The sequence below is a fragment of the Calidris pugnax genome, unplaced genomic scaffold (genome assembly GCF_001431845.1).
Source record: "Calidris pugnax isolate Ruff unplaced genomic scaffold, ASM143184v1 scaffold20, whole genome shotgun sequence".
Lineage (NCBI taxonomy): Eukaryota > Metazoa > Chordata > Aves > Charadriiformes > Scolopacidae > Calidris > Calidris pugnax.
In genome coordinates, this window is record NW_015094510.1 from 26,793,952 (window position 1) to 26,818,667 (window position 24,716).

Sequence of the window (24,716 nt, forward strand, 5' to 3'; positions counted from 1 at the left end):
TCCTGACACCCTCCCTTTAAGTATTTGTATGCATTAATTAGATCTACCCTAAGCCTTCTCTTCTCAAGACTAAAAGGACCCAAGTCTCTCGTAGGAGAGATGCTCCAGGCCCTTAATCATCTTTGTGGCCCTTTTCTGTACCCTCTCCAGCATTTGCCTGTCCTTCTTGAACTGGGGGGCCCAGAACTGGACACAGTACTCCAGATGGGGCCTCACCAGGGCAGAGTAGAGGGGCAGGATGACCTCCCTTGACCTGCTGGCCACGCTCTTCTTGATGCACCCCAGGATGCCATTTGCCTTCTTGGCCACAAGGGCACATTGCTGGCTCATGGTCATCCTGGTGTCCACAAGAACTCCCAGATCTTTTTCCTCAGAGGTGCTCTCCAGCAGGACAGTCCCCAACCTGTACTGGTGCAGGGGGTTATTTCTCCCCAGGTGCAGCACCCTACACTTGCCCTTGTTAAATTTCATTAGGTTTATCTCGGCCCTATTCTCCAGCCTGTCCAGGTCTCGCTGTATGGCCACACAGCCTTCTGGGGTGTCAGCCACCCCTCCTGGTTTTGTGTCATCAGCAAACTTGCTGAGGATACATTCCATCCCTTCATCCAGGTCATTGATGAATATATTGAAGAGGACTGGACCCAGTACTGACCCCTGGGGAACACCACTTGTTACAGACTTCCAGCTGGATTCTGTGCCCCTAATCACAACCCTCTGGGTTCTGTCTTTTAGCAAGTTTTCAATCCACTCCATGTGTTTGTAACACATGCCAAGTCGTGACATTTTGAATTAGTCTTCAAAGGAGCAAAATTGGTACTTGGTAAAACCATAAAGCAATGTTTTCTATACCAGCCTACACAAGGTCTGAGCAGCAGAACTGGCACGGCATCTGGCACCCTTCTGTCCCATTTCTTCCAGTCTTCCTGTGGCCCAATGATGGACCCTTTGCTCCACCTGCATTTCCCAGCTACTGGCAGGTCACAGGTTACATGGATGGTGTCCAGGTCAGGAAGTCAAAGAGATACTAGTTTGGGTTTCTACCTGCTATCCACTGAGTGACCTTCATGAAGCCTTTAGGAATTTACACTTTTGAGATCTCTGTCTCCTTTTTGAATGTAGTTGGAATTAGCGAAGTGCTAGTGAGAGGGATGGATGTACAAAGTGATTATGTAGGTCCTTTTCGTTTTTTCTTGGAAACTAGAAGAAATGATAGCCAAACAAAAGAACTTCGTCAGTAACTATGAAATGTTTATTCTGGAAACAAATGTATTAATTTTCAACTTAGTTTTTTTCAGAAAGCCAGAAACACAAGAAAACTTGAGAGTATTTCCCAGCTATATTAGGAGTACAATAATATAGTCCTTGACAACAAGTAAGCATTTAAAATGTTAACTTTTGTTTCTTTTCAGGAATATCCAGCATGATTGCAGAGCAACATGCAGCTGAGTAGGAGCTAAACACAATTAGAAAAAATGAGTAATAGAGCATGCCAGCAAGAACAGGAGATACTGTAGAGCAGCTTAAAGAATTATGTTAATGTCACATTTTTGCACAATTACTTAAATCTTTTTCTATGAAAACCAAGGGCAGCAAAAGTATATTATTAATTTAGAATTCCAAGAAGAAGGTTAATGTTAAAAAAGTATGGAATTAGGTAGGTGAGGGAAGACCTCTCTGTGTCCGTGCAGGTGTCGGTGAGGGCACCAGGAGCCGGCGGGTGACCTGATCCCGCCGCTCTCGCCCGGTCGGAGCGGCCACTCCGGGTGTTTGCCTGGGGGCGGGCTCTTTGCCCGTCGAGGAGCGGCCGCTGAGGGGAGCGGTTAATGTTAAAAAAGTATGGAATTAGTTTCAAATTTGAACTTTACTTTGGAATTCATTTGTGCCCTTGTCAAAAAATAGAAAGCAATGGGGGTTGATGTATTCTAGTACTGTCTCCAGCCAAAGTGTGATGAGGTCTTTGGGTCCTCAAAGGGGGCTGTGAATCCCAAGGCCCAGGCTCTGAGAGGTATTTCATCAGAAGCTCACCTGGGGGTACCTGAACACCTTTGATTACACGGCCATAGAGGTCTGCCCTTTTTAATAGCAGAGTAAATCCCTAGCCTTCATCCAGACCTTGGCCTTGTCCCACCCCAGGGTGGGTATGTCGGCCAGGCCTCCATCCCGGCAAAGGCTGACCTCCTGCCCCTCCTCCTGCAGGTGACCACCCTCGCCTGCCTACCTCTTAGTGCAGCCCGGGGGCGACCACGCAGGGCCTGCCTTCCCACGGGGGACAAAGCAGCGCTGCCAGCACCTCGAGTTCGTGGGGAAGACTCTGCCGATCCCGTGAGAGGAGGTGTCATGGCCGCGTCCCCCGCCGCCTGGGGAGGAGGAGGGGAAGGAGGCGAGCTGGCACTCGGCCCAGGTGAGAGCCGCCGGTAGGTGAGGGAAGACCTCTCTGTGTCCGTGCAGGTGTCGGTGAGGGCACCAGGAGCCGGCGGGTGACCTGATCCCGCCGCTCTCGCCCGGTCGGAGCGGCCGCTCCGGGTGTTTGCCTGGGGGCGGGCTCTTTGCCCGTCGAGGAGCGGCCGCTGAGGGGAGCGGCGCGGAGCCAATAGGAGCGCTCGTAGCAGTAGCCAATGGGGGCTGCTGTGACATGGCGGGAGCGGTGGGTGGGGGGCGGGCGCGCAGTGAGGTGGGGGTGACACCAGCCGTGGTGACGGCTCCTTGTCCCGCATCGCCCGGTCCTGGCCCCCGCAGGCATGGAGCCCTCGCAGGTTGCCATCATCGGCAGGTAAAGTTCCCTCTCCCGAGGTGGAGGTGCCGGCCCGGCTCGGCTCCCCGGGGGGCTCTGGGAGCCCGGGGACGTGCGAAGGGTCGCGGGCGCCGTCCCGGCGAGGCCCGGCCTGCGGGGAGGTCAGTTTGTCGCCTCGGCCCTTCCCCGCCGCTACAGGCGTCGGGTGCCGCGGCCAGGTGCTAACTCGGGGCGGTCGGTGGGTTTCGGCCACCGGGAGAGCCGGGCTGGGACGGAGGAGCGGTGCGGGGCAGGGGCGGGCGGCTGCGTGTCCGCGGTGCCGCCGGGATCCGGGAGCCCGGCGGGGAACGCACGGGTTTGGATCAGATAGAAAGAGCGTCTTCGCTTAAATCTCCTCGAAAGAGTGTCTTTGCTTAAGTCCCTGACAGCTCTGTGCTACTTTAAGAAACCCAACCCAAAACAAACAGCAGACAACCATCTGCAGCATCTCTACTGGGAGTCAGGCATCCTGTAGGTCTGAGGGGCTGCTGCCCTCTCTCACTGCAGTGTGTTGTTGGTGGGTAAGTGCGAGAGGAGTGGAGAAAGCTGAGCACGGCTTTAAGATCCTGTTCATCAACTATGTCAAGAAACTCCTGAGTTTCTCTCGGGCACTCCTGCAGTAATACCTTCCTTCGGCAAGATACAGCCGTGTTTCCGACTTGTGTGGGAATGCATTGTCTCCTCTTCTTGAGCTAAAACTGAAGTTCTCTTGTTGAACAATAATCCAGCGGGGAGAGAAAAAACCTGCCCAGCAGTAACAGCCCCCTACTCAACTCTCTGCTAAAAGCAACAGATTTTATTAGCCAGACCGCTTGAGGTCTTGGCAACACGTGTCTGGGCAGCATGTGATGGTGGCCAAGCTGGGTCTTGCCAGTGGCGCTCAGGGAGCTTTTAGTCACTGTAGGCGTGCGAAGGGCCGGACTTGTTCTGTACACTCCGTACTTCAAATGAAGGACAACCCCCACGATCCTACAAACTTGTATCGAAATAAAAGAAAAAAGTACTTTTTGGTCAAACATCGGTTTAAGGAAACTTAATTTAGAATGCAATTTGAAAGAGATTATGCTAATTTATAAAGATACTGGTAACCCTGATGTACTTGTTTGAGTGATCCAAATGCCTTTATTTTAGAAATATGTGTTACTGAGGAGGCTACAGTAGCTAACAAACTTTGACCCTTACCTTACCTTTTCCATAAATGTGCTTGCTCTGTAGTTTGAAAACTTCTGAGGTCTGGGCTCTACTATAGTGAAGTTGTGTGTGTGTTTTATTTTAAATGGTAAGTTTTGTGTGAGAGCTTGTGGTCCACTTAACAGCAGTAAATGCAAAAATGCAAATTTCCCTTTTTTTTTTTTTTTTTTTTAATCCCAGTTATTTCCACTGATTCCTGCTGTTCCTGAAACTTCCTGTTTTGCCCCTTTTTTTCATATTTAAACTGAAGACTGAGCATGTTCCTGTTTTCTCTTCCTTCTTTTCTCATCTGCGCTATTGCTTTATCTCTGACTTTTACTCCCCTTTTAATCCTTCATTGATGCCCCAGTGGCCTTACATTTTCCAGTTGCCAGAGGTTGCTTAAGTTTAATACTACAAATACAGTGTCCTCGAAAATACATACAAAAAATGCATGTAATTATCAGGCCCCCCCACTGTAACAGTCATGGGTATGGAGTTCTGCTCCTGTCTTTGTTAAGGAGATTATTTTTCTTTTGTGATCTCAGGTTGTTTAATTAATATTACTACCTTGTTTGGTGCTTCTGTTTGAAGAGACTGATACTTACTATAAATCTCATTAAGAAACCTACATTGCTTTAAGAGAGATGATAAAATCATCAGTTGTTGCAAGTTTCGTCTGTGCATTTCTCAGTAATGTGACTTCACCAAAAAGTTGTAGGCAAAGTGTTCCTGCCTGTCTCCAGCATGGTAGGGTGCTTCACCTAAAAATAAGGGTATTGCTAGACATTGGCAGGTGGAAAAGCAGTATCAAACCCATAGATTTGGGGTTTGTTTTTTTTTTCCTTTTCACATGCTCAGGGTACTTCCTGAATTGTAGAGGACTTTGGTAGCTGGGCCTTAGGTTTTCTGATCATCTCTGAAGCAAGATCTTGAACTCTTCGACCAATGGGCTGGTGTCTGTCTTTGGGCTATGAACTGAACAGATGAGTGTTAAAAATAATAAAAAACCCCCAGCTCTTTAATGTAATTCCATGCACTAGCTCCAGGTTAAGATTGCAGCTGACAAAGCTGTTGATACTTGAGTCCAGTGTCCCAAAGTAGTGGTCCCAACTCTTTTGAATTCTGCTGTCCTTTTCTGCTTTGTCTTTTTCTTCCTCACTCTCTGTCTTCCAGTTCTCTGAGAAGCTGCTAAACAGCTAGTAGAGGATACTTCTCATTTAGAGATTTGTTTCTTATCAATATGGAACTGATCTTATAATGAAATATCGAAGAATCCAAGCTCTATTTTCCTTCTTGTAATGCTTGTCTGACTCATTTCCCCAGAGTAAATGCTTCTTTATTAATTGGCTGATATTTATTTTCTTTTCAGTGGACTCATTGGTCGCAGCTGGGCCATGGTGTTTGCTGCTGGAGGCTTAAAAGTGAAACTTTATGATATTGCACAAGAACAGCTAACAAGTGCATTGGAAAACATTCGGTAGGTCACGTGACTTGAAATGACCAGGACTGTAATGAAACTGGGATTTCTGTAATCATGAATGAACTATTATTATTTACTTACTTACTATTTAAGGGAACATAAGTTTTAAGCTTGGAAGAAGGCTTTAACTTAGAAGTACATGGCGAACTACAGGCCCAGTTACGATCAGAAGAACTATGCTCCCAGTGACATTTCTGAATAGCATTTAAATTCTGAAGTAATGATTTAAGAGTTTAACTTTAGATCCAAATTCTTGAAATTATGTTTACCATGGTTATGTTATCTATAGCCTAAGCTTAAAATACATGAAAATAAGAGTTTTTGCATAGAAAGATGGAAGTAGGTTAATATGGGTTGCTGAGGAGCCCTGATACAATTATTAGTATTTCATGACTAGAATTTTTTTAATTCTTAAATTAATATTTTTTGAGTCATAGAAGAGCCCTTTTTGAGCCCTGGAACAGGCTGCCCAGGGAGGTTGTGGAGTCCCCTTCTTTGGAGATTTTCAAGACCCGCCTGGGTGCAGTCCTGAGTAATGTGCTCTGACAAGCTCTAGGCAATCCTGCTTCAGCAGGAGAGTTGGACTAGATGATCTCTATGGTCCCTTCCAACTTTAAAAATTCAGTGAAATTCAGTGAAGAGCAGATTGCTAGTTCCACTAATGATTCAACAACTGATCAATTATAGTAGAAGCTGGGAAGCATCTTCAGAAAGAGCAACTTTGAGAGTATGAACATAAGAAAAATCACGTGTTCAGACCACCGGTCCTCCAGGCCTTTGCGTTGTTGCCCTGGAGCTAAAGCCACATGCTTTTGGTACATGGCAGAGCTACAAGTTCAAGTCCTGCCTATCTGTTCCCCTCCCCCAACTTTCAGTGCCCAGAAGTTCCTTGTGTATTCAATAACTCTAGATTTCTTCCAAGTATTTCTCTAACCTTCCCTTGAACCTGCGTAAATCCTTTTGCAACCTCCTTGCCAAAGGACTTTGTGTTCTGCAGGTTTACAGGTTCACCATTTGAAGAGGTATTTCCTTTGGTTTGTTTTCAGCCTGGCTCCTCAGTTGCTTTGGACCCTAGTTCTTATGTTAGAAGGGACAGTGGTTCTATCCACCCTTTTCTTGCTTGTCCTGAAATATAGGGGGTTTTGTATGCCTTTGAGAGAATGAGAGAGAGCAATTGTAGTGGGTCCGTAAACAATCTTATGTTGCTGTATCAGTATTTAATTCTAAAGTTCAGGATGCTACGTGATCAGCATCAACCTAAACATGTCAGCCCTCCCTTCATGATGCCTTGGAGTGAACTATGTCAGCTGCTGTGTGTCAGCTGCTACGGGAAGGAGGCTGCACCTAAAAAAGGGTTGTGGCCTGTTGTATCCTGATTGCTTTTTGTAACAAGGCTTACAGTGAGGAGGAGTGACTTCAGGAGCCCCTTGTATGTCAGTTCATTTGTTGGAGTTTAGGAGTTAAATGGCACGTGGTATCTAGTGAGATTTCCTTAAAAAGGCTTGATAGCGAAAGAGGGGAAAAATCTATCTCCTACAATTTTTTAATTTTTCTTTTTTTGAATTTCTCCCAACCTCTCTTTCCAGGTAGGTGTTAGTCAGACGGAACATCTGTGTTGCTACACCTAGATGACAGACACTTCTGGTTTTTGTGGAATTGCTGTCATAGTGGTAGCCATTCTGAGATTCTGGATTATTGTGGAGGGGCAAGTGTTGCAGTCTGTGTTACTAAAGAGGGTACTTGCCCCTAATTTTTTCTTTTTCTAATAGCAAAATGAGGACTTTAGCCTTCTAAGGTTTTTGACTTGGAAAAGTGAAGCATAAAATACTGTGTGTGACAGGGTAGAGTGCTATTTGGGTGTGTCTGTACTGTCCTGTGCCTGCATGTACATAGGAGTTCAAGGCAGGTTTTGCCTTTTACATAAGGTGTTCTTAACTCAACTTATAATTAACTTGTGTATCTTGGCTGTTGTAACATCCTAGTTAAAAAGCCTGGTTTCAGGACAACGTACTTTTCGTGATAAGAATACAAGTTGTGCAGTTTCTTCAACCGGTATTTTAATGATTGTACCTATCAAAATATGGTCAACTTGAACTTCTTTGCACTGATTTCATAATGCACACAACCTGCAGTAAATTCCTTTGAGTTACTGTTATGGTACTTGCGTAAGGGCTGGAGGGTGAGAAGATAATGAGGACTCACAGGAGAGAGCAACTGACAAATCCAGCTGGTGGCAACTTCTCTGGATTTGCTGGGATTTGCTTTCCTTTTCTCTGCAAATAGCTAGCACGTGCAGGGAAGTTTTTAGGCTTAGGATTTGTAGGGTTTTTTTGTTTGTTTTGGTGTAGTATTGAAAAATATTTGTTCCACTCTAGTCTGCAGTCTATGAACTTAGTGTGTGGAGGTGCTCTACATATTAAGGAGAAACAGGAGTGTACAGAGGACTTTAATTTCCATTTTCTAAACAAAAGTGTAACTGTAGTAAACAACATTAACTTTACTTCTAAAAGGCGGTGATACTCCTTTGACAGAGATTACAAAAAGTATTTATTAACTTTTTTGTGATGGACTTCTAGTACATTGACTTGTCACTTGCCATTCTGAATTTATATAAAGGGCATCTCAGGTCCCATTAACCTAATGAATTAAACTCTTGCACAACAGGAGATAGGCAGCAGGGCTGTGTAGTTCTGCAAGAGGACTGGAACAAGTCTGGAATGGACCTACAGTGATCATGAGAACCTGCATGTATCTGTATGGAAAACCTGAAATATACTCTGTAAATTTATTCAAAACACTTGGTTATGGGTAAATTAAAAAAAAAAATTAAAGTGTGGAATCTGGATCTACTGAAACAAGTGGAAATACGTATTGTGTTACCACAGTATCAGCAGACCAGATACACACTCTCCTTTTCTTTCTGTCTACGAAGGCCTAACATGGTGTGATGGATTTACTACCTACTTACCTGATGACAGACACGTGGCAGGCAGTGCCCCGGCACACAAAACGACCGTACATCGGATTGAACTGGATGTACCGGTGGCATTATTAACCAGTGTCTGCTCTAATGGAACAACCTTTTCTTCTGCTGAATGAACAAACTAATGAACAGTTTTACATCACACTTGAACTCCTGAGTGCACGCTGCAGTGACCTGCATTGGAAAATGTAACTTTTCGTATCTGAACGTAAGATCAATAAACTTTAAAATAATGAGAATTGGAAAAACAAGTGAAGTGCCATGTTGCACTAAACAATCTTAACTTTTTTTTTTTTTTTTTGTGCTGTAGAAGCACAATTGCTACGAAAACCAAACAAGATACAGGGGCTAGAAAAAAGTAGCATTTCCCTGCTCACCTCTGGCCAAGTGCAGAGAACTACTTTAAGGATTCTGTACTGTTGTGAATGGGGATCTGGAACTTGTAATGAAGTGCCCGATGCATGGCAGGTTGCAAGGCCAAGGTACTAAACCATATCTGTGACTTCATTATAGCCAGAGTTTTTAAAGATGCTTCCCCCTGTAACTCAAGCTCATAGTCTTTCTCCTTCCAGGAGGAGATGATTCTGTAGAAAAGACATTTGAAGGTACATTACTTGTTGCTATCTGGTGCCCTCTTATGCTTTGTCCGTATAAAAAAGGGAACAGCTTATTGGATTGGGCTTGTAGCATGAGGAGTACACTGATATGGGCTTTGCACTCTTTTCCTAGCTCATGGTATATTCCATGGCCATGTGTGGTTAGAAACTTTTCCCAAGCTGGCTTCCTCTTCTGGTCTCCGATCTGTATTGCTTTATTGTATTGACACTGTATTTGTATCAAGGGCAAAATGCAGCTTGGCTTAGGTCTTCCTTGATAGTTTTATGTATCTCCTTTGAGGGGGCACCTTATCAAAGACAATTCTTATCAAAGTATGTTTTGATCTTGAGTAACTGACACTGGCACATCAAGCTTGTGCTAAATCATAGGCTCGATTCTATCTTTCAATTTTATCTTAACATACCTAACGAGTGAACTTATTTACCTCTCTAGATCTGGAGACAGCCTTGGAATTGATCTTCTAAGGATAAAAAGTGGGTTGTAATGAGTTGCAGACCCTGTTCAAACTTGGCAGTATTGGCAAGTCTGCATTTACTGTGGAAAAACTGTAATGACTCTAACTGCATTTTCCTGTTACAAAGTCTTTACTCTCATTGCAGCATCCAGTGTGTGTAATGCCAGTGGAGACATCCTGAGAGTTCCATGGCTGGAAGACAGTTTGTGTGTGTGATAACTTTTGGAGAACACAGAACTTGGATTGGCATATGTGCATCACCATGCTCTTATGCTGCGTCCCAGCTCCACTGTAGTCAAAGGCAGATGCATAGCTGTCCCTCTTTAATATATTGCTATGGATGAAGGGCATTTGACATTGGTGGATCCCTTTTGATAGAATGCTTGCTTCTGTGGTCTGGCTTGTACTGCTGTTTCAAGAAGGTGAAACGTGTAATAGCTTTTCTGTGGTGGTGTGTTCTGTGCTTGCCTTTAGTCTGGGGAAAGCAGGAAGATGGAAAGTAGTTGCTAGCACTTTCAAATGACCAATTGCAACTCAATATTAGCAACTCACTGTTTGGCCATTTTATGTGTGAACAGTGAGCTGGTCCCAGGGTCGGGGCTTTCAGTTGCCTACTTGGTCTGTGTGCCTCAGATACGTGGCGCTGGTAATGTGGTTGGTTTTTTTGGCACGCCAACTACCTTCTTATTTATCAGACAGCGCTAGATCATAGTCTGGTGCCATGACTGGTTAATGGCCCTAGTCTTTGACAGTGATGGTTGGCTGAACTTGTGAAGAATAATATTGACGTTGTTTTCTCCCCTCCTTTCTTCTTGCTGCTTTGGGTAGTGAGTTTGTGATTCAGTGGTCTTTAATCTTGCAAGTATTTGCTTATTGCAACAATGTGTGCTGAACACTATGCAGTGGAGTGTAGACAAGATGGCTTAAGTATTAGCATCACTTGCTAGGTCCTTCTCTAAAAACCTTTAGAATAGGATTTGTAACCATGAGCATCCCAGACAGTTTATGTGATGAGGAGTGTTACTATAAATTGGATGCCTTATCTTGAAGCAAATACTGGCTCAGTTCCCAGAGTAGTGTTGACATGGACAGTCAGGTGCAACAGTAAAACTCTGGAGGTGTGGGCTTTAAAAGGAAGTAGTGTTTTCTTATGGATGTGAATTCTTCATTCTTTAAAGACCTTACAGGTATGAGTCAAACTCTTCAAGCTATGCACATAATGCAATTGCAAAGCAAAGTCCTGCGGTGTGTTCTGTGGGCATGGCTGCAATAACCTCAGTCTGTTGTCATCCTCAGAGATCATCACCCTGAAGTTTGGGCTGCTTTGAATAAGAAGTCATCCAGTAGAGGTCAGTGGTGCACTGTTCTGTGTACAAACTGGTCTGGTATGTGCCTTAATGTATGATAAATAGCAGGGGAAGTTCCCTTCCTTTGCCACAGAAGTGTGGGCAAGCTGTTACCCCAGAGGAATATAAAGAGAGTTTAGCATTTGGAAGACTTAAAATGCATTTGTGAACAAACCAGGCAAAATGCCAATAAATATATTGGTGAAAGAGGGCAAAAAAAAAAGAGAGAGAAAGCCAAAATTTAAGTAATGCATAAATGGTATTTCCTATTCCATGCTTTAAATAACTATACTAATTTAAATAAATGACTAGCGTGAAGACTGGTGATGTTAATAGGAAGATTTTTGTTTAGGAGGAAAAATCAGTCCAGCCTGAAGTTCCAAAGTATGAAGATAGTGGTTTTACAGGCTAATTAAGAAATGGTGTTCTTGGTACACTGTGTAGTGTGTAATGACTTATGGCAGAGAAACGGAAATGCTAGGAGGGTCATCACTGGCAAAGAAGGAAAAGTACAGAACAGGAGCCAGGTGCTACAAACTTTTGTAAAAACTTGTGGAAGAAAAATGAAAGCCAGATCTTTTAGTCTGTCATCTAACCTTTTTGAATCCCTCAGTTACCAATCATGGAGTTTCAGAGGACCAGGGAGGATGAGACTACTGTCATATTGCACAGAAAGTGAACAAGAGCTTCACCCTCTTCTTCAAAGGAAGAAATAATTCTGTTGTGATCTCTTCAAACTTAAAATTTAGGTTTGTTTTTTTTTTTTTTTTAAGAGCAATATACAGCCTATGAGAAAGAGAAGGATGCTGGATTTGGGCAAGCTGTGGTGTACCCTGGCAGCTTGGAAAAAAGAACTGAAGCTTCCAGTTTCCTCTTCCTTACCATGCAGATTGCTCGAAAGCAGAAGCCTGTGCTTTCTAGCTGTCCATTTGCTGGTTGTTAAGAAACCAAATGGGGAACTCATCCAGAAACTTGATGGATTTCCTGCTTATTTCTGTGGTGCTGTCTGGAGGGGAATGTTGGATCACTTTTTTTTTTTTTCTTTCTTTCTCGAAGTGCTTTTAAACAAAACTTATTAGAAAAGAATTTCTGACCAGTTTAGCTTTGGGTAGGAAAGATCTGGTTTATGAACCTAAATTAATATTTGAGAAAAGAGGCAGAAGGCTGTTAATGGAACTCTTTTCATCAGTTTTGAACTGCATAAACTGGTAGGAATACTAATTTTGTCACCAAGTCTAAGGAACCCCAGGGAGGCAAACAGAATGAACCTGAGCAGTGTCTAAATAGTGTATGACTCTTAGCTTAGTTTTCCAGCTAAGTATGAATCAAACCTTTTCAAAGCTCTTGTCCAATGTAAACAGAACGCAATGCCTACTTGTTTACCCAGGCATGCTCTGTCTAAGAGTCAAAAATCACTGTGCATGGTCAGCTCTGACAAAAATAAAGAGGAAGTGTTACAACTTGCAGTACAGAAATGCTTATCTGGAGTTAATTGCTGAAGCAGCTCATTGAAGAGGAGAAAGTTAGTGATTGTAGGAGTTAGCACTGTGTGCACACATGCCTGTGGATTTTTGTTGCTTTTATTCTTCCCAATTCGAAATATGGGTGTGTATTCTGGTTTACAAGGTGCATTGTCACCCTTACCAGCTTCAAAGAGAGCCTCTCTTGGAATCTTAACTTCTCCCTTATCTACTACCTACTGGAAATACTTTGATTCATTGTACAAAGTCCACGGTGATCTGAAGGTATTTGTTTCTTCTGATTGTTGTGCTAGAGCAGGAGCAGAATCGTTCTAAGCATTTTTTGGCTCCTGCTGAGTGGCTACTGAGTGCTCCTTACCTTGACTTCTAGTGGGGTTGCTCCCAGGATAAGATATTGCTGCTCTGGGTTGGTGTTACAAAGATATATTAGGAAGATGGTTTGTTTGCTGAGAAACAAATGTTCTCTTTTCTGCTACTTTCAGTGGAAGAAAGGACATTAACCTGCAGAGCAGCAGGTGTTTATGGCCTCTTAATGAAGCCAGAATAAAAGTGATAGAGACTATACTTGCTGTATTTTGTTGGACACGACACAACTACATGGATGCTGAAGTAAAATTCTGATTCTTTGGAAGTTAGTGGAAGGTTTACTGAGCCAGTTCAAGCTGAAGATCTGAGGGTCCATTGAATTTCTGCTCAAATTTGACATGCATCTGTATAGTTAAGTAGGAACTGGATTGTCTTTGAGTAAATCCCTGCAAATTTTTTTTATTTGGTGACTTCAGGATTCTGTGGTCTAAATGTCTTATTCTGAGCTATTTTCTCTTGGGAGAGAGAAATAAGTATTTCCATTATAAGACAAGATGGATTGCGTACTTGGATGCCTAAAAAAGATCAGACAAATACACCTGAAACACTTAGTTCTCCCTTCTCCAAAAGAGAGCTGAAGATAACTGTCTCATGTGCATGTTGACAGGGTGGGTGAGATGAATCCCACTCATTTTGTTTAGGAAAATCTGGTGCAGGAAGCTTAATATTTTTATTTGATCTATGGACTCAATACTTGTTGACAGGAAAGAGCTCTAAATAAAAGGATGGCTTGACAAAGTGTGAGTGCATTATCACACATTGCTCAGCAGGTGGTCATAGGGATAGAGAGAAGAAGAGGCAGTGTGACCAACATCCCTCTCCCTTTTCACTTACTTTAAAATGCTGCTTGAAAAATATAGGTGACACCTCCCACAACTTCATAAAGCAACTGAGAGCTGAGGTTCAGTTGCTCCCTGTCTGGTGTGTTTAGGATTGCTGGTGGCTGCAGCAGTGTCATTGGTAGAGAGTGAGGAAATGCCTCCCCAGGGTATAAGTGCTGGTGCTGGAGAATGGTCTGGGGCTGACATTATCCTGACGCTGTGCCTGTCCTGCTTCATAAGGACTAAGGAAGGTGTTTATCTCTGGCTGCCACAGATTGTGACAAGCACGTGGGTTCCCATCTCCTCTGAGCTCTCTAGATACATAAATAAATCCAGTGTTACTGTCTGGGTACCTGGAGGAGCCTGGGCAGGTGTATTGAGGACTGAGGTGTGGCTGGCAGAGGAGATCTTCTGGGCCTGTATAAATAAGTTCTGCCCCTTTAACATGTACTGTTCTATAAAGCCCCTAATGAAGACTGTCATGTGTGCCCCGGTGCCACAGTCACTTAGGAAACACATGATGGGTGACAGGTTATTTCTATATGCAGTTACATGATTTGAGCAGTAGAAAAATACACTAACTTTTCCTAGGCTCTACAGCTTCTCTGTTTGCTACATCTTTTCCATCCTCCAACTGGCAAATGCAATTTATTTATCATGTAAAAAAATATTCCTCATTTATCAAAAAAGAAGCCAAAGCTTCAGAACTAGATAGGTAGGGAGAAGAAAGGATTTTTCTTATTTTTTTTTCCCCCTGCTGCTAATCATTAGCTCAATTTCCACCTCTTCAGGATGAACAATTTTTGTTGAATAATAACCATAGCATAGACTCAGAGAAGTTCTGTCTTGGGGTAACTGACAGATTTAACTGCGATATTGGCTGCATCAAATAGCTTTGTGTTGATTATGATGAGATAGTTTAATCCCTCTTAATTTCTGTGGAAACTGCTCCTCTAACTGACTTCTAACAGTTTTGAAAATGGATTGTTTGATCTGGACTTACGGGCATTTAAAACTGTAGAGACTTTTTCTGAGAAGGTAACATGTCCAGCCCCAGCAGTAATGTGTACTTGAATGTTCAGTTCAAGCTCTGCCCACTCAATTTAGTAACTACTTGAATTTTCTGATGCTTACTTTGTAGTCATTAACTCTGTAGGGGTATGGGGGTTTTGTTTGGTTTGGTGGTTTGTTTTTTTGTTTGTTTGTGGTTTGGGTTGTTTATGTTTGTTTATTTCTATACAGTTAAACAGTGTTCCTGCAGCTTCAGACCTAGGCTTCATACCTAAAGAGCTGTTTTTTTGTAAAACTAGATGAAGTATATTAAAGAGACTCTCTTCCCATTAAATATGAGTTGAAAATCTCTTGCTGATCATGCACCAGTGAAGACAGATTTGAGGTGGTGAGAAGCTTGTGTCTAGGAGTAGATCTTAGAGCTGTTCGTGCTTGAAGAGAAGAAAAATATTACAAGATGGAGAGACCAAGAGAAATGGCTGAAACCAACCTTTATATTTTTTGAGTATAAATATATGCAGCAGCATGGCAAATGGCAAATTACTGGGTTGTTGAGAAGCTTTTTTTAAAAAATAATGGTGGCTTAACAATGATTAAATACTTAATTGCGTATGTTGTTTCTGTCAGCAAACAAATGAAAGAGCTGAAGGAATCGGGATTCCTGAAAGGAGCTTTGAGTGTGGAGCAGCAGTTGGCTCTCATTAGCGTCTGTACAGACCTGAAGGCAGCAGTAGAGGGTGCTACTTTCATTCAGGTAAGCAAAGATTTGACAACTCCTAGAAAACAGTTTAGAAAGATGATCAAGAGCTGTGCTGTGCAGTCAGTGAGTGATGGAGAGTTCAACATCCTGACCACATAAGGGAGCTGACCTGTGCTTCCACAAATGTTTGCAGTTGTTATGATGATGACTGACTTCATTTTATGAGCTAACTTTCAGGTCATTTGTGAATGGATATATCTGTGAAACAGCACTGGTCAGCATCTTCCACTGAGTAAGAACTGACTGTTCTTCCTATTGTCTGTTTATTATCTTTTTACCAGTCACTGTCCATGAGAGGACCTTTTATCTCAGATGTGACCAGTTAACTTCTTTGAAAGCTTTTATTATTTTTTTGTTACAAGACTTTCACATCAGCTATACAATCTTTGTGCCTGTGCTTGCTGCTTCCTTTAGAGAATTCTGCTGGGTCTGTGATACAGGACTTCTGTCTGAAAAAGGTGCTTTGATTCTTCCCATTTACGTAATACTTGTTCTGTGCTACCCTTTTCTCTTAAGCCTTATGTGTATATCAAGCAAGTTAATAGCCTCATTGTTGAGGTCTTTCATGAAGTTCCCTTAAAAGTTGCATCGTGCTTGCCACTCTTCTGCTCTTTGGTACCAAAATAGTGTGCATTCAGTTTTGTTTCAAGTGAGCAGTTGTATATCGCTGTTACTGTGCTGGGTATTCATATCAAAACATGTCCTCTGGTTCCCATCTCCTCTTACGACTTGAGACAGATCCTGGGAGTCGCCAAGACTGAGGCTTCAGTTTTCTGCAAGGATTAGAAGGAGAAACAGGACAATTGCAAAGAAATCACTGTTCTTGTGTGTTTTCAAGATAATCATCCTTCCTGTACTTTGATCATCTCTTGGTCCTATGCATTCTTCTTCTCCATGCATTTCGAAGAAAGGGAATTTTTAAAATATATTCCTTTTGTGTGTGTCTGCTTTTTTTGTCATATTTTTGACAAATTAACAGTCCTACAATGCCATGTTAATTTGGGTACTGCCCAAACAAGAAGGATGCCTTCTTGTTTCTAGTAGACTCTCCTAGTTCTGCCTGTTTTCTTGTACTTTTTCAAACATTTCTTACTAATTGGTATGTCCATGTGGTGTCGGTATGCTACCTGTAAGGATCTGATCCTTCTTTCTGTCAACTATGCGTCTCCTTAGTATCCTCACTTCTATTTTAGTATCTTCTTTTGAAGCTAAACACAGCAGTGGTGGAGGACTTTGGCTCTTGTTGCTCGTGCAGAGATGTTGAATTGTAGTATGCTGTTGCTCTTCCTAGAGGGGCTCTTCAGCAGTAGGATTTTTGAACAAGTCCCTGCATGCTACTTCAGATTAAATCAGGGGTTGCATCATCCATCTGTCCTACCACCAGCTGATCTATTAAACAGGTATCAAGCAAATGTTGCAGAATCAAAGTAATTTGGGGTTGAAGGGACTCATGGAAATCATCTGGTCCAACCTGCTGCAGACTCAACTCTCCAGATTAGTGCAGTTGAGTTTTGAGTATCTAAGGATAAACACTTCAGGTCTCTTTAGGTAACTTGTTACAACAGTTGATCACTCTCATTGTTAAACTTCTTTCCTAATATAGAATTGGAATTTCCCTTCTTGCAACTTTAGTTTCTTGCCCTGCATCCTACCACCATGGACCTTGGAGAAGAATCTGGCTTCTCTGTGTGTTCTTTCAGGTAGTTGAAGACAGTGGTGGGATGTTGATGGTCTGTGAATAGCAACAATCAACTTGAGGCAACTCAAGCTTTCTGGTACTAGTTTATCGTCCAGTTGCCCTTTTCATGTCTCTTAATATGTCATCATTAAGCGTATAATATAAATAAATGATAAATTAACTGCAGTATGCCTGTGGGTAACAAATCATATGTGTGGAACACTGTTGATGGTGTTCAATATCAGCTCTTCATTTTCAAACCATAGCATCAAATTTTGATTTGATACAAAGTGTTAACAATTGCACAAAGTAAATGGGCAAATTATTTGAATTAGTCTTTAACTTGCTCTTGGAAGGGACATGGAATAGATAGATATAAAAAGAATCTTAGTTCTAGGCTTACAGCCTTATATCAGCAATGAACAGACTGCTTTCTGTCTCAACCATATTAAACTTCAAAAATGTTGCCTAGTGCAGCTTTGAGCCTGGAAGGACAAAATGGACTAACTTTAACTTACGAGTGTAATGTTCTGACTTCTCGGTACTTTAAAAATAAAAAGTCAGTTGTATTAATGCTAGTTGAATATAGAGGACTATGTCTTCTTCCTTAATTACATAACCTACTGATTAACTTGTTAGATTTCCATGTGAACTGCATTTCTTTACCTTAGATTTCAGTTGGTTAAATCTTAACTTCTTTTCAAATTTGGCCTTTGTAGAGTAACTCCAAGCTTTAAAAATTTCCTTGATGTTTGCACTCCTTGAATGAATTCTTCAAACAGTTGCCTTCTATGTCGTTTTCATGGGACGTAACTTAAAACAAATGGGATGATGTAGTCAAAAGTGGAACTTCTTAAATGACATTAGTGAAGATATAAAAGTGAAAAAGATGCATGAAATAATTATGACTGGGTAAGAAGAAAATTTGTGACAGTAATGCCATGAACCTTTAAAAACAAGGTATGCCTTGATGTGTGTTATTTTATATATTCCCTCTCCTAAGCATGTTTATCATGTAACTTGTCTTGATTGGTGTGCTTTGCATCAACTTCAGAAGGAAATCAGTGTGGTTTTTGCTTTAAATCTGAGTATTCACCCAGTTTCACTTCTCGGAGCTTTTCTATGCTACTTAAAGTAAGTGCGTAATTTACAGCATTAGGGGAATCTGCATAGTAAGCTTCTTGCATCACTAAAAGCTTTAATTTTGAAATAATGTTTCCATTAGCTGAAAACACCATGGAGACAAATTACTGGGTACATTTGTACTATAATGTCCCTGGCGTGGGACTATCATGGGTGAGGTAAATGTTTCTTAATATTGTGTTCTTAACTTTCCTGCGTAAACACACGATGACTTTTGTCGACTGTCTTTAGGTGACTATGGGGTACTGAACTTAGTAGTACTCCTTTCACTCTTGGAAACACATTTGAGTGGATGTGTGTCTAGTTGCTAAATGATGTAAGCTGAATAGAAATCAGTACGGCAATTCTGTGATCTCTTACCCCAATGCTAGTAGAAGGAAAACATATATTTTTAATTGCTTTGCCTTGGAACAATTTACTAACAGAGTAATAAAGTTTACTAGCTCTCAGAGGAGGATAAGATGACTACTGCTGAGATTGTACTTCTGACACCTGAGCTGCTGTGTGCACCAGCAAACTGTGAGGTCTGGGTGGGCTGGTTGAAGCCAGGCATGGAGGGTGGCTGAGAGGTGATCTCCAAACCCATCACTTGTGCTGTGGCATGGGACAAAGCAGACCGGTAAGGGGATCAGATTAAGCTTGTAATTTACACCTTGTGGTCTGAGGTATTTATCCTTTTTCATTTTAATGGAACTCTACCTTTAGTAGAGTAGTATCTTTTTTTTTTTTTTTTCCCTCACTCTTTAAAAAGAGAGAGAACTTCCTCCCCCACACATTATGCCTGCAAACTCTTTTGAACTGGTAATAACGATACTAATAGATCTTTAGCCTGATCTCTTCTGGATCTTGCTGGTTCTTTTATCCGTCCCAGTGAGACATATTTAGAAATACAGTGTTACCAGCATAAAAACAACTTTCAAAAAGCCTGGTGATGCCTCAGAATGGGAAACCAGCATTGACTTGAGAGTCTTGACAGTAGGTGTCTCATGTCTCCTGTCAGAAAAATTTGTACTTGGTTGTTCAATGCCAGCTTCTACCTCTAGCTTTTGTTTTACTTTCCTGATGGCTTTCAAGAAGCTTTTTACTTCTGGGGATAAGGGAGTATCTGCAGATAGCAATGGATAAAGATGTCTTCAGCTGCCCTGATCTCATAGGATAGAAGAGCATCCCGGTTTGGAGACTCCATTAATGATATACCTCTGTAAATACAGAACTGGTGGAAGGCAGAGTGTGCAAGCATTGCAGTAGGATGCCTTCTTCTGGGCTGTCACTGGTCAGCTCTGAGCTCTGGACAGACAAACGTGGGTTTGTTTGCTCTCAGCTGGGTAAATATAACCTTGGGCCTGGTTTTACCCTACTTATATTAAACACTGACCTGAGGTACCAGAAGTTATGTTTTGGCTTCAGAGGGAGCTGGTTGTAAGCATGTGACCTGACTTGCTGTCCTTGTAGAGGTTTTGATAAAATTCTTTGCCTGATTTTAGGGTTTGAAACAGTCTGATCTCAAAGACTCGCTGTAAAATATCAAGTCCATATTTTGAGTTGAACTGAAAGATGCTGTTTGGGTAAACAGCTTGCTAGTGTCACTGCTGTGGTGTTGCTGCTGAATGGACTTAAGTCCTTCCAAACTTTCTAATGTTCACTCCCCATCTATCCTGTGCATATAACAACTAGTGTTGTCTGCCATTACAGACTTGAACATGGTTTTGGTCCTTGGTACAGGAGATCATCATTGCCATAACTGTCATCCTGCCCAGCAATGAATCTTGCTCTTCAGGTTCTCTTTCAGTGCTCCCTGGTTACCTTTCTAGGGCTGTATTGCATTTCCATTGCCTTTTGTAGATCACTTCCCCAATTTTTCGCAGTGGATGGGGTCACAGCAGAAGAAAAGAAGATCTGGTCCTTTGAGAAAGGCTGATTGACTTCCTCTGCCCTGCAGCCTGTTTGAGATCTTACTGCCCTTCCCTAAGGGAACAAAAAGGATCTTCATCTCTTTTGTAGCAGCCTGATTAGCTTTTTTGTCTGTCTTTTGGAAGTTTTGTAGGGCACCTGAACATCATGGAGAAAGATGGATCTCTTCATGGTCTGGATACTGACACTAAATAAAGCAAAACTTTCCTTCATTTGTTGCATGTACTTTAAACAAAACCCAAAACAAAAAAACCCCACGCAATCCCCCAAACCCTTCCAATCATTCAAGTTTTGAATTTAGAATATGTAGTTCTGAAAACTAGTACTTCCTTAAATCCTGTTTTGTATTTTGTACTAAAGGTTGAACAGACACTTATAATTCAGCCACTTATTCTGAACAGTATCAAATGGCAGTAACTTGATATTTTTATTGCTTCAGTTTCTTAACAGGGTATGTTTCTGAACTGTAGGAAAGTACAAAATGTTTCCATCCAAATGCTGGACTTCACCTCACTAAAGTGTTATTTACTCGTATAGTATCATGTGGTAGACAGTCTTTCATGTCTATCAAGAGGTAGTGATTTAAGAAGCATCAAATTTCACACTGGTATGAGCTCATAAATTCAAGACAACTAAGAAGTTATCACTTCTTTAGATTTGAAGTTGGTTATATGCCTAAAATAATTTATTTTTTTTAATTAGGTTAGCCTGAAAGTACTGGTATTTTAACTGATGCTTTTACAACTGCTTGCTTATTGACTGTCCCTTGGTTGATGGCTTTGAATTCTATTACAGCTTTTCTGAATGTGAACTTAACACTGTTCTAAAAGCCAGGCACTTGCAGATTTGCTGTAAGACACTTTTTCATAACTGCATTTTGAATTTAAATCTAAACTAGTTCAAACCCTGTGAATCAGAGTTAAAGTCATACAGGGGTTTCACTTGCCCTTACTATAGTCCTCTGCTCTACAGCAGAATAGCGTATGAGAAGACCAAACCCTTATCAGAAGGGGTAGATTATTATTAGAAGGTAATTATATCATTTATATATTATCAGAAGGTAAGATTCACCTTTACCTCTGCTGCCCTATCAACTACAGAGTAATCCAAAATCAGTCTGGGAGGGACTTCAGAGGTTACTTAGTCCAACCCCTGCCCCAAGGCAGGATCAGTCATACCTAGACAACTGTCTGTCAAAATGGGTTCACATGTTCTTCAGATCCTAATGTGATGTGATTCCTTCTCCTCCCCTGCTAAGCATTTTGCTTCAGTGCATACCCATCCTGTAGAAGGTCTGTAACTGAAGCCCCAGGATGTGACCACACGTGACCATACCTTTCTATTACTTTATGTAATTGTGTCAAATGGTGATAATAGGGCCTCATCATTAACTAATTGCCAGTCTGCTTTTCATTTAAAGCTGCTGCTGTCCTTATCCTGCTTTCTTACCCTTGGATAAGAAAGGATACCAATTCTTGTTCAGGTTAAAAAATAAAGTCTTGGTTGCCAAGGTTGAGGTGGCTTGTTTTAGACTAACTAGAGTTATTTTACATCTAAGGATTCTTCTGTTGCCAAGCGCATTTTTTGTTAACAATTTGGTATTTGGACATTATTATTACTAAGATGTGGTAAAATTATATGGAATAGTTGTATTTGACTATACAGTTGCTGGCTATAGTAAAAGTGCTTTGAAATCTATGTTTCATTTAATTCAATTTCCAAGTCTCCTTTTCAGATGTTTTTAATGTCTGTCTTTATACAGGTAACCTGAGTACTGTTCAAAATCCACACATCCCTGCCTTATGTAGGTTTATGTTAATCAGGCTTTGTTTTAGAAATACGACATTCTGAAGTGTTTTGGTAGATTGAAAATAAGACAACTATGCCCGAAGTCTTTTCTAGGAAGTTCTTTTTCTAGTGGATTATAACTACAGAAGATAATTGAAGTATTTGTATACATGAATTAGGCACTAAAACTTTCAGAAAAAATTACTTTCCTGAGATTCAGAAGTCTTTGTCTCTTAATCCTGTGAAGATCTTTATATTTCCACAGAAGGCTGGGCATAATGTGGTTCTTGTCACAGGAGTGCTGACAGCCTGGGTCCAGCTTGTGAGACAGTTCAGTGCTCCGAAAGCTGCTGCTACGTCCTCATTCTATGAGAGGAGAAGATTGCTGTCACTTGACTCTGGGAACTGTTCTACAGAAGAGCCTCAAAATTGTCAGCTAAACTGCAGCACTGAAAAGCTGAGAACACTTACATTGCTGTAAATTATATGTGTATAAATAGAGGAACAGAGCCAGGGTTTGTGGCATGTTTGGAGATCGGCACTTAACTGCCAAAGATGAAGAGCCTCCTTGCAGCAATCAACGTGATTATGGCTTCTAAACAGCTTACCTGCTACTTGCAGCCCCATTGAATTTATTGGGAAGAGGGAAGTCATGGAACTCTTGAAAATAATTTCCTACCTCAGTTGTGGTTAGGGTGAAGCTTCAGGGCATTCTTGCTGTAGCAGCTGCAGCATAGCAGTGAAGTACAGCTTTTGGGGGTTAGGTGATGGAAAACAAAGGTAGGAGAGGACTAGCTGCCTGTGGTATTGATTACACGCTGTGAGCCAGCATGCATGGAGCTCTGCCTCTGTTTGAATGAGGACCCAGATGAGAGCTTATGGATCAGGATTAATAGGACCACCAGTGTGGGAGACGACTACAACAGCAGTTGTAGATTTCTGCTACAAACCAGCTGATCAGGAAGAAAATGCCGTTTTCAGACAACTGGAAGAAGCCTCACATTCACAGGCCCTTGTCTTCATGGTGGGGTTTCAACCACATCAATATCTGCTGGAGGGACAGCACAGGAGAGCACAAAAGATTCAGGAAGATTCTGGAATGCATTCATGGTGACACACGTGACACAAGTGATTGAGGAGCAGAAGAGGGAATATGCTAGACCTTACACTTAGAAACAAGGAAGAACTGGTTGGAGATGTGAAGGCTGGGGGGAAGCCTTGTCTACAGTGACCATGAGGTGGTGGAGTTGAGGATCCTGAGAGTAGAAGCAAGACAGTAAGTGGGATCACAACCCTGAACTTCAGGAGAGACAACTCTGGCCTGTTCTTGGCCTGCTTGGAAGAATTCCATGGCATGGGATACAATCTGGGAATGAAGAGGGGTATAGGAGAGCTGGTCTAGGAGAGCTCAAGATTGATCTGTCTTTCAGGAATTTACATTGTCATAAATCTTCATATTAAGATTGCCAGGGAGGAAATGTTTTCTTGATTATATTTTGAATATGCAGCAGCCAGAATCTCGTCAGGAGGTGGGAACTCATCATTGTGCAGCTCTGGCTTTCAAACTCCTTTATTCTGCAATTCTTTATGCTTGGTGACTACCATCAGACTCCATACTAGCTATTGAAAGGACTCAATTCTGTTCCCCATGACAGCATTTCCAGGTGCTTTTACAGAAGGTGGCTTGCTTATTCCTGAATGGCTGCTAATCTTTCACCTTCTCCATGCCAGTTTAACTCTTTGGCTTTTGTCTTATACTGCCATGCTTGTCTAGGACAATACCACTTACTTTAGGACCATACCACTGTGTTGCAGTGCTTTACTTCAGGCCATGCTTTGTTTCTTTCACCTCCTGGTGCTAAGAAATCCATGGCCTTGGCAGCGATTCCCATTGCTAGTGTAAGGATAAGGTATTTTGCAAGATAATGTTTTGGGGAGTGTTTCCTAGAAGGTGGTACAGGTGAGTTGCTACCTTGGCATATCTGAGAATGGATAGGAAGAATCTGGATAGATGCCAGCATTTAAATATAGTTAAATGAAGTTGTGCACTTTGAGCGTGGATGTGTGTGGGAGCACAGATAGCGGATAGTGTGGTGGAAAAGCCTGTGCAGAACCACAGGGCCGCTGGTTTTAAACAGATAAAACTCCCTTCTCTAGCTTGATATGGTCCGGCATTCAAGGGGTCGTGTCATGAGTGCAGCTTTTTAATTAGGGGCAACTAGACCTCAATCACCTGGCTTGGGTCTTGGTGTTGTCTGCTGGGGAGAGCGTGTAGTACGCGTTTATCTTTGTGTAGTTCTTTAAGAGTTCATAGGTAGGTCAAGTAGCTGTTACCTGTTCTCTGATCCTGTATTTGAATAGCATAATGCCTGTTACCTTTAAACCTTCAATTCAGTACAGCACTTGCAGCAGGTGGGTTTTAAAAATTAACAACTGTCATGTTCTGATCAGGCTGTTAAATAGACATCTTAATAAAGTTTAAATTGGAAGTCGGATTAGTAGCAACCTTGCTCAGGTGCTCAGGCCTCGGAATAAAGGTGTACTGTTCTCTACAAAAAGGGCACAGAAATATACAGTGTCACTTAAAATGCGTAGAGGTGTATGCTAACCTTTTTGCACTGATTCTTTGAGGGAAACTGTGGTAGCTTTAAAACCATATCTTACCTGCTTACTGTTTGATCTTCTCTTTCTCAGGGTGAACAGAATAGCTTCAGACCTCTCCAGGCTCTATAATTGACAGCAAGTGAGGTTCCTGTTTAATGGATTGTTTAGAGCTTAATTTTCCCCCTGTTCTTCAGGGAATTGGTGTCTCTGAGAAAATAATTGCATGCTTGATGAGGACAGAAACTTTATTGCAGTGGTCCAACAACCTGAATACAATTGTGACACTATACAAGAAACTTCAAGCAAATGGCCCATTCAGAAACCTTACG

At 41.9% G+C, this 24,716-nt stretch overlaps 1 protein-coding gene across 4 annotated transcripts in view; it reads left to right on the forward strand.

Moving 5' to 3' along the window:
- The window catches only part of CRYL1 (crystallin lambda 1), a 61,485-nt gene that overhangs the window by 3,639 nt on the left and 33,130 nt on the right, over positions 1-24,716 (forward strand). Inside the window, exons 2-4 of one of the 4 annotated variants that reach the window (XM_014966210.1) lie at positions 2,197-2,401; positions 5,313-5,420; positions 15,131-15,257. In XM_014966210.1, coding sequence (XP_014821696.1) covers positions 5,338-5,420; positions 15,131-15,257 — 210 coding nt within the window. In that variant the 5' untranslated portion in view covers positions 2,197-2,401; positions 5,313-5,337. Of the gene's footprint in view, positions 1-2,196; positions 2,402-2,648; positions 2,771-5,312; positions 5,421-10,773; positions 10,828-15,130; positions 15,258-24,716 lie in introns of those variants that run through there. The other 3 variants (XM_014966209.1, XM_014966211.1, XM_014966213.1) reach the window with 3 other exon arrangements.